General features: G+C 47.0%; 1 protein-coding gene across 3 annotated transcripts in view; it reads left to right on the forward strand.

The window, feature by feature from the left end:
• EDARADD (EDAR associated death domain) overlaps positions 1 to 14,524 on the forward strand; it is an 81,608-nt gene that overhangs the window by 23,094 nt on the left and 43,990 nt on the right. The window contains exons 2-3 of one of the 3 annotated variants that reach the window (XM_032430330.1): positions 6,682 to 6,740; positions 10,454 to 10,493. In XM_032430330.1, the coding sequence (XP_032286221.1) occupies positions 6,682 to 6,740; positions 10,454 to 10,493 (99 nt within the window). Of the gene's footprint in view, positions 1 to 3,143; positions 6,741 to 10,453; positions 10,494 to 14,524 lie in introns of those variants that run through there. The other 2 variants (XM_032430328.1, XM_032430329.1) reach the window with 2 other exon arrangements.

The following is a 14,524-nucleotide window of genomic DNA, read 5'->3' on the forward strand; positions in this document are numbered from 1 at the left end:
ACACGAAAGCGAGAGCCGGATCCCACCAGTGAGATCCCACCTGTAGAGGCCTTTAATTAGAGTGGTCTCTAGTTCTAGCCTTAATTTAAAATACTGTGCGTACCTGAGGACGGAGTCTAGATTTTTCTTTCATCTCTTACTTGAATTTGAAATCCTCCTCAAACTTCACCTTCCAGGATTTCTCTGTCCTTGCTTTCCCACAATCTTGGCCGGGGGGGATCCGCCACGACTGTTGAACACAGGAATGAATGAATGATGTATTTCCCGGAGCACACTGGGGCTTTTTCTTGTTTTGCTGAGGTTGGAAGGGCTAGGGAGAGAACCATATATACAGATACAGAACTGCATGTAACTGCTTAGATAAACGTGTTTCCTATTTTATTGCTTCGGCTTGGGCAGGGCTTGAACGTTCCACCATTAAGCTGTGGCTTGAGCGGTTAGGAGGAGACAGTATCTGGAGGTGAGTCAGAAGACAGCTGAACTGGCATCGTGGTATGCTGGGTTTGGGAGAGTTTCCTGGAGATTCTAAAGAAAGATCTAAATTCTTCAAGTGGGGAATGATAAACATTGTATCGATGGGAGATGGAAAATAAATAAATTGGATATCCTTCCCTCCCCCGTACCCATTATTTGGGAAAACAGAAAGGGAAGTGAAGAGAGAAATCCTCCCACTCCGATCCCCACTCACCTCCACATCCACCTTCTCTTCCAAGAACCTAATGGATGAAGTGCCAAGAAGTATTGGGCCTGATTTTACCAACAATGATCTCAGATCTCAAGGATCATGGTGAAAGGCATTCAGAAAGATCTTGGGGATACAGGGATCCACTGAATGAGGACAAGTGTAAGGTCCGCTTGGACCCCTAAAAGTTAATGGCACCAGAGAAGATGAGGCTCAGGAACTACAGCTTAATAGTGATACAATGTGTAAAAAGTTTCAGTGAGTCATAGTGTGATGAGACCACCAGGGTGGCTAATACAGTCTTAGGTGACCTTATGTAATGGCACTACAGGATCTAGATGTCCTATAATGGTGTTCTTGGTCAGCCTGGCCCTGCCAAAATGGATACTCACAACCTGGAACAAAAGGTCTCGGAAATCCCAGCATGTGAGGCATGAAGAGAGGGTAGAATGATAGGAGGGTGTCCTTCGGAAGGAATCTGTCTCCTTGACTAAATTTAAGAGGAAGAACGCAAGTCTGTAGGTGAAATCTTTCCGGCCACAAAGAGGGGAGAGGCCTCCTAAGGTAGAGGTCTCCTTGTCCCTTGGAAAGATGTCAAAGAAAATATTCAGACATCTCAAAGAGGTCCTCATGTCCATCTATTCCCACTTGGAATTCTATCAATAAGGTGAGGGTTCCTCCAGTTAAAAAAAAAAAAAGATCTAAAATGACTTCCTTTCTCGTGTAATTTCTGTAAGCTCCAGGACACACCCACCTACCCCTCCAGCGCTGTAATGAAGCTACAGAGGGTGCCGATTTGTGGGACTTGTTAAAGGCCATTTCCACGTGTACACCCCCGACCACGTCCCCATGAGCCCTCACCTGATTTCCTACACTCACCATCTGGTGTGTTCCCACCTGCACTTGCCTTTTACCAACCCCTTCGCCAAAAGGCAGCCAGAGTGACCTTTCAAAGACCTATCAGTTCCTGTCATTTGTCTACTTAGAAACCTGCACTGGTTTTCTAACAAGTTCTCAGTCCTCAAAAGGTGTCCATAGTCCTCACATCCATCTCTCCCTACCCCTCCAACTGACTGCTGCCTGTTCTGTCCCTGCCTCTCTGCCCTTCAATCACACTGCCTCCTTTTTCCTCGGGAGAGCCCTCGTCCCCCCTGCCGCCGAGCCTTTGCACAGGTGATTCTCATTGCTGGGAAGACCCTCTTCATCTCCCTCCCCTCCCCACTCCAGTTACCTCCTACTTACTCTTCAGACTGGAGCTCACAAGCTCCATGCGGTCTCCATGCACCTTGTTCTTTCCTATCTAGCACTGGCTTCCATTTCTAGCTGTGGTTATATCCCTGCTGTCTCTCCCCAGCTAGCCTTGAAGCTCTTGGAGGGGGTGTGCGTCCGTTTAGCTAGAATACCTGACACAGTGCTCGGCACGTAGTAAGCCCGGGTGAACTCCTTATTGCCTCACCAAGTGAGTGAAAGAATTTACAAATTTCACCACATACGCTTCAAACTGGGGGCAGAAAAAGCTTTTCTTGGATTGACATTTTAGAAACGTATTCATCCATTTAGATGTGTTCCCTGACTTTACCTTGTAAGGTTAAAAAAAGAGGACGTTTGTATCTCCACATGCATCTAATGAAGGCTTGTAGATACTATTAGACCACGTTATGAGCTTCATGGAAAGAGACAACTTTTTACACTAAGAAAATGTAGAAGACTGTTGAGGTCACATAGAAGGAAAGTAGTCATGCTGGTTGCAGCATTGCTATCTTACTCTATCTCTGCCACTAATAAAAATCTAACACGGATGAGTCAGAATCGTCTGTCGGAGGTGAATAAAATCTGGCTCACGTTCATACAGACGTGAAAGCCAGGAACGAAGAAAGAGGCTTTGAAAGCCTGGGTTGAGGAGGAGGTGTGATTCGCTGCAATGAGCTGAGTGCCCAGGGCCACCGGCATGCGGGCATGTGTCCTTCCTTTGTTCTGGGGTCCCTTTTGCACCGCGTGGCATGGCTGGTGGCTGGGAGCAGCTCAGGACGGTGCCGGGTGGCATCTTACCTCTCCCAGCCTTCCTGTGGGCTCAGGTGGGTCCCAGGTGGCGGCCTGCCCTCCTGGCAAATCCCAGTAGCACTGGGAGCAGAAACCAGGACGGAGAGTGAGTGCAGTGTTTGACAAGCCGGACCAGCCAGCTCTTCTTCAGAGGCACTGGGAGCCATGGCATGCTGTAGTTCTCCCTTTCCCCTCTCCCTTCTCCCTCTCCCCTTCCCTCTCTCCTTCCCTGCTGGTGTGCTTTCCCAATGCCCACTTCATCTCTTTTCCTTTCTTACATGCCTGTCTTCTAGATTTTCTTCTCTCTCTCCCAATTACTTCCCCTCGTCTGAATCTCCTCTTTGGTCCCTTTGTCCCCTCTCTTCCCTCCTCCTCCCCTTCCCTGGCCCCTCTTCAGCTCTGTCCCCTCTGTAGGCATGAGCCTGACTGAATGCCTGGCCACCCTCCAGTCACTCTTAAGTGGGCACCTTCCTGAGCCCCTGGTCCTTCCTCCACTTGTTCAGCCCCTGCTCTGAGGTCTGAGGATGACAGAGCGGGGCTGCTGCAGAATCAGGGAAGAGGAGAGATTGAATCCTGCATCCACACCACCACCCAGCATTGCGGCTCTAAGAGCTTTCGGAGTCCTGAATAGGGTTAGGACTCTGGGGCTTCTTCAGAACCAGGAATGAAAACAGCCGTAGGTCAAAAGAAAAGCTATCGCACACACACACAAAATAATAATCACGAATGAAAAATAAGTTGACTCTGAAATCCCAAGTTTGAAGAATTGCCTTGAATTCGTCACTAGAAAGCACCCAAGGCCTCACTCTCTTGGCTCTGGGTGCCCCGGGAAGGGCAGGAAGCTCTGACGTGCTCCCCTCTTCGTTGGCTTCCAAAGAACATCCTCAGAGGCCGCCTTTGAACTTCCTCGGAGAAACTGTCTCTCAGAACTGTTGGCGCTCGGCTGCCGGGACTAATGAAGGGAGATGTCAGGACGGAACAGCGCAGCTGTTGGGCAGCTCATGGGGGGCTGTGTTGCAAAATGTGAGATTGTTGCTTCTGAAGAAGCTGTGGGATGTAGTCGGCGGTTCTGATTCTATGGGTGAGATTTGGGTCTTCGAGTGGATGAGGCCTGCTGAGATTTTTGGACTTCGAGTCAATGCTGGAAAGACTAGTGCTTTGGGGGACGTTGGGTGAAGGTATTTTGCACATGGGAAGGACATGAATTTGGGGGGCCAGAGAGTGGGCTGTTATGCACTGCATTTCCGCCCAGAAACCTTGTTGCCGTCCTAACTCCGGTACCTCAGAATGGGACCTTATTTGGAAGACCTTATTAGAGTCTGTACAGATGCAGTCAAGTTACAATGAGGTCATGAGAGTGGGCCCTAATCTCCTATAACTGACATCTTTGTGACAAGGGAAAATCTGGACAGAGAGATTTCCCCCACTTTCAATGGTGGTCAGTGCATGAACTTCTAGAACCTCTGAAAGTAGTGGAAAACAGGCACAGGCTGGGCACTAGGTAAGTGGGAGCTCTAGTGGAATTTCAGATGAAGGTGCTGTGGACCGGCTTCCTATGTCCTAGTGACGTTAGCCCGAAGATGCTCTTTTGCCCCCGGGGGCACTGCTTCTCTCCACTCACGGACCTTCAGAGCCGGAAGGACATGTGGAGGCTCTCTGTTCACCCATGAATATTACAGATTAGGGACAGAGAAACAAGTGATCGTGCAGCCTGCCTACCTCGCTGGCTCTCACCTTCGGTCTCCAAGAGCAAGGCCAGGTGCCCTCTCCAAGGGCCATGCTGCGTGAGTTCACCCCGGGCCTCATGCCTTTTGAGAACTCTCCAGAAGATGTTCGTATAAATTAAACATCATCCTCGCTGCCACCAGTGAGATCCTTTTTGGTCAATTGCCAGCTAATTTGGGGAGGTCTGTGCCTTGCTTAGAGTCACCGATCCAGGAGAGGCGAGGTGGCTTTGGGAGGAGGGGACTGCCCGGGACAGCAGAGCGACAGCCGAGAGCCGCCCTGGCCTGAGCTCCCATGGTCCCCCTTTCTGTTTTGGCCCCTCCTGTGCCTCAAATCTCAACTGATATCAGAGCCTTGCCTGGGGGACCCCCTGTTGTTCCCTGGGGCCTGTAAAAATAAACCTTTTAATGCTTCCAAATAAACGATTTGATTTCAGACTTAAAAATATTGTAACCGTGCAGCTCCAAGAGCTCTCAGAAATGCTTTAGGACAACTTCCTACCTCCAGGCCAGTGTCAGATAACCAGGGTCAGCCCTCCTCCAAATAATCTCTTCCGTACACAGCCATCCGGGCCTTGCAAACAAGGGCAGTTGAGTGCGAACCACAAGGACTTTCCGGGCAGAAGAAGGCACAGGGTCAGGGCAGGGCACATCGGGCGCCACGGGGGCCTGGGTCTGTGAGCGAACTTGGCAATATCGCGCCTGGAAGGACTTTCTCCACGGTCTGATCCACATCAGAGGCTCCAGAGAACGTGATCAAAAGCCCTGAAAGTGCCTCCACGGCTGGTTCCGAGCCCGTTGCCTTTCCCGACTGCCCTTTCGCCTTGCGGCCATGCCTCAGAAACCTAAATTCGTTGTGCCCTTCCTATCGTAAGTTCCATCTATTCTCAGGGATTTCAGACCAAAGCAAGAGACTTTGGGCCTCCAGACAGGTGCTGTCATTGGCCTGGCCCTTCCTGTTCGCCTCACAGCCTCTGGAGACATGCTCAGAGCGGTGTCAGGGTCTGAGGGGAGTGGACGGGGTGCCCACCCCCGGCCTGACCAGAACATCCATCTCCTGGGCCCCCCGACTGCAGGTTACAGGGGAAGGAACCTGAGGCAGCAAGCGCTGAGGTCATCCAAGGTCACACTGCGAGGCTCGTCCAAAGTCACACCCCTGGACTTGTTCAAGGCCAGACTGCTGCTCAGCGGCGGCATGGCTGGGAGAGCCAAGGTCTTCCGCATCCAAGCCCAGTCTGCCCTCCTTTTAACTGCGCTGTCGGCATCCTCACTGCCCCTTTTGGTGTAATTCTGCCTTTCCCAGCCATGTCCTCCATTTCCTTCCTCTCATGCTAATTTTTCTGTAGGAAACAAAACTAACTTGTCATAGATACAGTGGGCGGTATCTGCACAGACCCTGTTGAGGGTCGTTTAGAAACCACTTCCCCCCCCACACACACACCCCAGCTCCCCAGGTCCCGCACAGCCCATGGACCTGAAATTCCATCGTTGGTACCTGCTAATATACATACCGCACCCCTGATGGGGGGCATGTTTTAAAGTATTATCATCCAGCTCCACTGTAGTGAAAATGGAATTGTTGAGACAAGGCTGTGATAGGAGGGGTAGGAGGAAGGAACTTGAGGTGGCGTCTACCACCCTCTCCCCAGCCAGGAACCAGAACGAGAAGGATGGAAAGGCAAAACTCAAAAAAAAACCTCATTCAATTTCTTAAATGCAACAAGTGGTAAATAAGAAGCAAAATCTTGGGAAGTCAAAATCACTTTTTGTTAGATAATGATCCCGGGAGGTTGCTGACTTTATTAAATTACCTAAACCACAGCCAGAAGCTTAATATTTTTAAATAATTTAAAAAAGCATTACAGAAGAGTGGGAAACATGGAGAGAAGGAGAAATCAGGATCATGTCATCCCTGCTCAAAGTTATAATCAAATTATACCAAAGAGTCATGGGTACCATGTTTGCATAATCCATGGTTATATATAACTCCGAGTTCAAAGTATGGTGTTTTTTTAAAATAAAGTTTGTCTTAATCTCTTTCTTAGTGCCGTCTGACCCCATTCCTTCCTATTTCGTTTCTAGTAATGGTTGAAAGTACGATTTTCTCAAGCCTGACTAGGGTAGCTTGCATGGATATGAAGATAATTCTCAAAGGACACATCTGTGCTCTTAAAGAAAATACTCTCCATTTGTTTTTTTTTTTTTTTGGTTTTTGGTTTTTTTTTTTTTTTACAGATCATATGGCAAAGGAGCCGGTGGAAGACACGGACCCTAGCACTTTATCCTTTAACATGGTAGGTTACAATCTTTACATCAATGGTGACAACTCTTGTTAATCCTTTTTTCCCTTTGTTACGTTTTTATTGCTCAGTATTTACACGAAGATCAGAAACCTGGAAGTAAGGTTTTCCCAAGATAAATGTCTTTATCACAGTGTTCTCTGTGATGTAATAAACTTTGGGTTTCTCAGGGCTAAAAATGGTATTAGATTCTGTTCTTGTGATCTTCTTAGATTATATCAGGCCTTTGTATACTTGTCTGTTTTAAATACTTACCTGGCTCCTTTTAACTTCCTCTTCTTCAAAATGCAAAATATTTAATGTGAGATGAAGGAAAAAACAGGACTACCGTACAGTTAACTGGGGGCTGCCCATTGGCTAGCTGGGCACACACTGTTTGGTTCACATGTGCAACAACCCTATAAGGTAAGCTCTGCCCATTTCACAGATGAACAGCTGAGACACAGGGGTTGGGGTAAGTGGCCCACCTTGGAAGCAGCCCAGGTGGGATGCAGACCCAGCAGCTGGCTTCAGGTCCCTGCCCTGCCCTCCCAGAACCAGTCTGTGTTGTGTCTGCTGCTGAAGGTTTACCAAGGATTTCACATACATCGTCTTCATCCTCCAAGTAATCACTGAGATGGTAGGACAGCCACCCCATTCTACAGATGAAGTGATGAGTGTTAACGGATTTGTATAAAATCACCCAGATGGGAGCCCTGCTCGCCGATATGGAACCGCCTCTTGCTTATGACCAGATCCATGCATCTGGCAACATCACATGTGTTATTATGCATATAGGGTGTGACACATTCCTTTAAAAAAAAAAAAAAGTGTTTGGAGGAGAGGAACCGCCCAGTCCATGAAAAATTCTGATTAACTAATTTAGTTAGAATGACATACACACAACAATATCATTAGACAATATAATTCGATGAAATATCCTGAAGTCTTTGGTGATTCACGAGGCACCTCAGGATCTTGAAGACCTGAGGTGTTTGTCCTTATGTCTCGAGTCCCCACTGCACATTTTGCTAAGGGACAGCATGGGGGACAAAGCTGGACGCACGGTGGAAATCAGTATGGAAACATCCCCTGTCCCTACATTCCAGAAAGACAGAGTGTGGGCCGGCCCTGTGGCTATCGCTCACCATTCCCCGTGCTGTAGTCCCGAATGAGAACCTTCGGCGCTAGAAGGTGCACTCCGTTTGTCCTTCCGGTCCCCTTCCCCAGAGCCCAACCTGCGCTGCTCTCAGACTCCCACTCTCTTGCCAACATCAGGTTCTCCTTCCCCCTCGCCTAGGGTCACGCCCCCCCCCCCCCCCCCCCCCCAGCTCACTTCTCCGTGCCAGGGCACAGTGATTTCCCCAAACTTTCCCTGGGTCAGTTTGCTGGGGCTGCCACAACAGAGGACCACACAGCGGGTGACCTAAGTGCCCCCCCCCCCATCTGCAGGTTGGGAAGGCCAGGGCCCTTCTCCTCCCTCCGAAACCAGTGGGGAAGAATCCTTTCTCATCCCTGCTGGTCTGTGTGGTGGTCGACAACCCCTGGTGGTTCTCAGCTTTCAGCTGCATCCCTCCAGTGCCCTCGCTGCCTTGGCAAGTGGCCGGATTCTCCCCATGAGTCTGCATCTCTGCGTCTCTTCTCTTGTAAGGAGAACAGTCCTATTGACTCGAGGCTCCAGTCTACTCCAGTATGATCTCATCTTCACTAGTCCTCTCGCTAAGTCTGTAGTGACCCTATTTCCAAATGAGGTTACATTTGGAGGGACCAGGGGTTAGGACTTCAACAGATCTTTTTGGGAGGACGCATGTCAGCCCATGACATTGCAGGTGCTCCTGGGATGAAGCCTATACGCCTCAACGTGGCAGATGAGGTCATCCATGACCTGATCTCAGCATCCCTCCTGATGAGCCAGTTGAGTGTAGCTGTTTGCTGCTCCTGAAACATCCCACGCCTTCTCACCTTCCAGGGATGCTAACACTGTTCTGTCCAGTGAGGAAAATCTCCCAGCTTCCTCACCTAAGGAACTCCTGTGCTTCCTCCCCTGTGACGCTTTCTTTGCCTCACCCTGAGGCCTTGGGGTCTCCTTTCTCCACAACCCAACCCCTACTCTTTATCACACCGTGCCAGAATTATTTGCTTGTGTGAGTTCCTGCAAGACTGTATTGAATGTCTTCCCATATTCAATGCTGGGCACAAAGCAAAGTTTGATGGTCCAAGCTTCCAAGAACCTGAAATGGCACCCACCTAAATCTTTTCACCTCACTTCCAGAATCTTCCATGTAAACTGGCTCCCTCATTTCCTATCCATCCCTGCCCCTCTCTAGCGTGCATCTCGGCTTCTACACCTGTCACCCTTCACACCACCTGGACTTGCTCCTCTGTGTCCACCGTGCTCTTCCTCTTGGTCACCCGAGTTCATCATGGGCATTCTCCACGCCTAGCTCAAATGTCAGTCCTTCCAGGAAACCTGCATTTGCTCCAGCCTGTCGGGCCCTTCACGTAGACTTCTGGTAGATGCTTATTTAGCACTGAGTCAAAGTGTGGGTTTGCAAAGATCATAGTTCCTTTTTTTTGAAAAACTCGGAGTTTATCTGAGGAAATAGGCAAGTCCGTACTTTAAAAACAGCCTGAGAAGTGTTATAGTACAGGTGTGTTTTCCGTGCTCTGGGGAACAGACTATCTAGAAGAATTTAGTCTCAGGGAGAATTTGACTTAAGTTCTCCATGATTGATGACTGATTGATTGTGTTCTTCTGTGGAAGAGGAGTTCGAGGCTTCTAGAGGTTTGGAAACTTCACTGTTCAGCTCCAAAGAAACTGCAAGGAAGGGGTTTTAAAGCAAAATCCTTGGTTCCACATTTGTTTCTTTTTCTCCTCTGTCAGAGGAAGACATACACGAGACCGACAGGCAATTTGGAAGGTGCAGCCTTTTTTTTAAGGCTGGAGGGCGTGGACCCAAAGGCCCAGATGGGGAGTGGGAGCTGAGCAGGGGTTAGGGGACAGGATAGGGAGACTGGGCACATTCCCACTCCTCTCATGGAAGTCAAAGTTTAATCGGAAGTCAAAGTTTCCAGAATACCTGCATGGAGGTACCAAGAAAGAAATACGTGATTGCAAGAGCCTTTGCTATTTTGAATTCCCTCCCATGGTACTGCCACCATCCAGTGCACTGAGGAGCTGTGTATAATTATACACGATGAGTAGATCTTTGTAGATCTTTGTGCAGTCGGTAGGCTGGTTGGCTTTTGAATCCTGTCCTAGTCAACCCAGAACAGAGCTCTACAAGAGTGAGTACTCCCTGGTCCACAGGCTTGTTGACCCAAAGGAATGCCACAGAAATGGGGACAAGAAATGGATCTATCCCCATAATTCACAAAAACAAATGCTCCTCAGTTTTAAACTACAGGAAATGGGGGGGGGGAGTGTGGGGGATAGCACTTCAGAAAAGAGAGGAAGTGTGGTTTAGCGGTCAGAGCTGAGGAAGTTTAGAAGGCTTATTCTGTCTCATGTTCCAACATTAACTTCTTGTCAACCTTGATTTCATTTTTATAGGCCAAGGATAAAAACAAGCAATGGGTCAGGCCTGTTGATAAATCCAAGGCTAGAAACTTGCAAGGTTTTAAACTAAAATTATGACTTTCCCCAAACAAAGCTTTCTTTTCACTTTGCTCTTATAACTGAGCTATGGGGTTTAAAAATAACTCTCTTCTTTTGTTGGTTTCCACAGTCAGACAAATACCCCATTCAAGATACGGGACTCCCTAAAGGTATGTACACTTAATATAACTACTTGAACTTGTGATTATTTTAAGATCTTGAACAAAGCACTAGTCAAAGTCATCTCTTGTTACTTAAAGTTGTTAAACAGAAACAGACTGACAGTTTAGCTTTTGACTTGTTGATTATTTCAGGCATGGATTTTCTTATTAAAGTCTATAAATTATTTCATTACAAATTATACATTAAATCCCTATGGTGTTTTTAAGATGCATAAAGTGAAGAGAGCCAGGACTCTGGGTTGCAAGTGACAGAAACCTAACTCAAGCTGATTTTAAAAAGGGAGGGGAGACATACTGGCTTCGGGTCTTTGGGCATTTGAAGGATGCTCTCAGGCTCAGTCTCTCTGTGTCTCTCATTGGCTCTGTCTTCATCTCTGTTGGCTCCATTTTGGGGCAGGCTTTCCCTTCATGGTGGGAAAGATGGTCACCAACACCTCCAGTTGTACGCAGTGCCCATCAAGATGGTGCCCCCCCTAGCGCCCACAGCACAATTCTAGGGATGACAGTCATTCAGGGAGTTTGGGTCACATGGCCATCCGTGAATCAGTTGCTGCCATCAGGAGGATGGAGGACATTGGTCAGGTCTGCGTCTTGAGATTGGGTGGGGGAGGGCATGGAGTTAGTTCCATGCAAACCACAGGAAAGAGGCTTCTGTTACTAGACAGAGGGGCAAAGGATGCTTGTCAGGCCCCAAAGCAAAAAGCAAAAAAAACCACCCAAAACCCAAAACCCCAAAAAAACCTATCTTTTGTAGTTCATGGACTAATGTTTTAGCCATGGCGTAGACATGGCTAGGCTTAGCCTCTCGTAATTTCTTCCGTGGGGCAGTCTGCAGAGCCATGTCTGTTGTGGAGGCTTTCTGGTTGCCCTCCTGGAGCATTTCCCCTGTGCTCTGCTGACAAGCCAGAGAGGGAGGGGTGGACAGACGGGGTGGGGGACCATCCGATCTGACCAGCTTCAGAGACGGCTGGGGCCCCCAGGTTCCTGGAGAGGTAGGACTTCCCAGCACCCACTAATGTGGGTTTTCCTGGCAGTCCTTGTGATAGGGTAGTCATAGGGTCACCCAACTGGAGGGTGGGGAGGGCGCTCCCCACCAGGGTCCACCTGAGGTTAAGTGCAGTGTTCTGCCAAGGCTCCCCTCCCTCCAGTCCTTACTCGCCAGACTCTTCTCCTTACACCCAGAAATTACACTGCTAGTATTTCATTCCTTTTGCCCCCTGTGCATGCCCTGGGAGTGGCAGTGATGTAGGGAAAAGAGATCAAAGGCCAGGTTTGAGTCCAAATCCTGGCTGTACTCGGGGAGGCTTCTGGCAAGCTCCCTTCCTCCTTTCCCCTGTTGGTGAATGACTCTAAGTGTCCTGAATCCTCCAGTCTGTGATTCGATTCTCTAGTTCAGCCAGGAGGTGGAAGATGCAAGCCAGGCGACCAGGGACAGATGGGAGGCAGTTTCAGGTGGTGTACCTTAGACTTCAGTGTGCAGTGAAGAATTATCGGGGGTGGGGGTGGGGGGGAGCTGTTTAAAATCCAGATTCTGGGCCCAGCTGCTCTAGAATCACGATGTGGTAGGTCTGGGGCCAGGCCCAGGAACCTGTGTGTAAATGCATACCTGAGTGGTTGGGAAGCAGACCTCACTTTAACCTAGGAAGCTTCAAGGATTTGGTGTGTCCACCAGGGAGGCATATAGACAAGAGAACCAAACTGTAGCCAGACCACCAGCTGGACTCTGAGTGCCCTCAGAATGGTGGTTCCACATGTCAGGGTCTCAGTTCCCTGTCTCCTAGTGCAGGAAGGACAGTGTTCTCCTCCTCCCAGAACACCAGTGAGGATCCAGTGAAATTAGTCCAGGACGGTGCCTGACACAGGCAAGCATCAGATGGTGGAGGGAAATCTGGCCACGGAAATGTGCAAAATCAGGCTTGAGGATGCTTTCCCAGCACCGTGGCAAAAATAGCACTGCTTGAGACAACCACTGAGCCACAGTGACTCTGGAAATGCAATGTCATGTCTTGCCCTATCTAAAGATCTTTTTTAACACCCTTGAAAGTGATTTCCTGTTTTGGAAAAAAAAAAAAAAAGGGAAAAAAGACTGGTTGCTTAGCAACCTGATACTATAGTAACGGTATTATTGGGTTTCTCCTGGAATTTGAGATTTACAAAACCTTAATTAAACTGGTGAAGATTTTACAAGTAACATGACTGTGAAAACCACGTTTATGAGAAATGTGACTAGATCTTTCTCCTATCCTTATTCACAGAGAACAGTATAATTAAGCACATGATTTCTTATCTCTAAAGAAACACATCATCTTATACATAATGTCTAAAGTTTAAAAACTTACCCCAAGGGGGCCTGGGTGGCTCAGTTGGTTGAGCATCTGACTCTTGGTTTTCAGCTCAGGTCGCCATCCCGGGGTCCTGGGATGGAGCCCTGCATCTGGCTCCCTGCTCGGCGGGAAGCCTGCTTCTCCCTCTCCCATTCCCCCTGCTTGTGTTACCTCTCTTGCTGTCTCTCTCTCTGTCAAGTAAATAAATAAATAAAATCTTTAAATAATAATAATATCTATGACTTGATATCTGCTAGTATTTTTTTAAAACCTACCAATGGGGCCAGTGTATAGATTTAAAAGTAAATATAATCTAATTAAGTCCAAACTTGGATTCTAACATTTAAGCGAATTTTAGGGGGTCCTGCTATATTTAACAGAAGATTTACCTGTAATTAGCTTGAACAATTTCCATATGGTTAAAAAGTCTTCAAAATTTATTTTCTTAAGCAGATTAAGCATGTTTCACAAAATCTTTATTATGCTTGTAGTATATTCCTACTGTATCCATGGGCGGTATAAAGTTATTCCTCACACCGTCCAGACTAGAGTGGTTCCGAATTATGTGTTTTCACCATAAATCAACAGTGGAAATCTAATGTAACTCCAGTGATCAGCATGTTTTTGAGATGAAACATGTTGTTAAACTTGTTTTCTTATCGAGAACAAATGTGTAGCTTCTGCCTCCCCCGATTTTAGAGATTTCAGGGGGTTCATTTTGTTAGGACTCTTTTCTGAGAGCTGTTCTATGAGAATCTGCAGGCACTAAACTCAGGACTAATTTAAGAGTGAGGCTTATTTTATTAATTTTTTTTATTTGAGGATAGTTGACACAATGTTACATTAGTTTCAGGGGTCAGACATAGTGCAAAACAGTATGGAGATTCCTTAAATGAAAATAGAATTACCGTATGATTCAGTAATTCCACTACTGGGTATGTACCCAAAGAAAGCGAAAACACTTATTTGAAAAGATATATGCGCTCTTATGTTTATAGCTGCATTATTTGCAATAGCCAAGATAAGGAAGCAACCTCAGTGTCCACTGACAGATGAATGGATGAAGAAGATGTGTGTGTGTGTGTGTGTGTGTGTGTGTGTGTGTGTGTGTGTGGTAGAATATTACACAACCGTTAAAAAGGATGAGATCATGCAGTTTGTGACATGAGTGAAGCTTATTTTATATCACAGAGCTCCTGATATCTTGTAGAAACTGCTGGCTTGAGTGTTCTGAAGGGATTATGACTCTTCACAATTTGAGAGAAAATGTGTTTGGAAAAAAATTCTGATTTTTGAGCCACTGTTCCCAGTGAGGGGAAATTATTGCACATAAATACATCATAAATCAGTCAAGAGTTTATCATCTTTTTCTCTATGGTTCCTGCTCTTCTCTTTTATTGTTCAAAAAAAATTTGTGATGAATTTTAAGTTAAAGAGAAATAAAGTAGACTAATTCTATAGTTACTAAATTTGAGGCATCTGAACTCAAACATAGATGATTTGGGGGGTACCTTTTAGAACAATTTGTTAACTAAATGTAGAAGTAGTGGTTCAGTTTGAAAAAGTTAGGAGAAAAATAAATATGAAGATATTCACTAAAATAATTCAGAAGTAAAAATGTTTACCCTAAAACTCACAAGCCAATATGTTGTATTTTATATGATCTCTCCCCTCATTGATTGACAGCATTTTGTT

The sequence above is a fragment of the Phoca vitulina genome, unplaced genomic scaffold (genome assembly GCF_004348235.1).
Source record: "Phoca vitulina isolate PV1807 unplaced genomic scaffold, GSC_HSeal_1.0 scaffold43, whole genome shotgun sequence".
Classification (NCBI taxonomy): domain Eukaryota; kingdom Metazoa; phylum Chordata; class Mammalia; order Carnivora; family Phocidae; genus Phoca; species Phoca vitulina.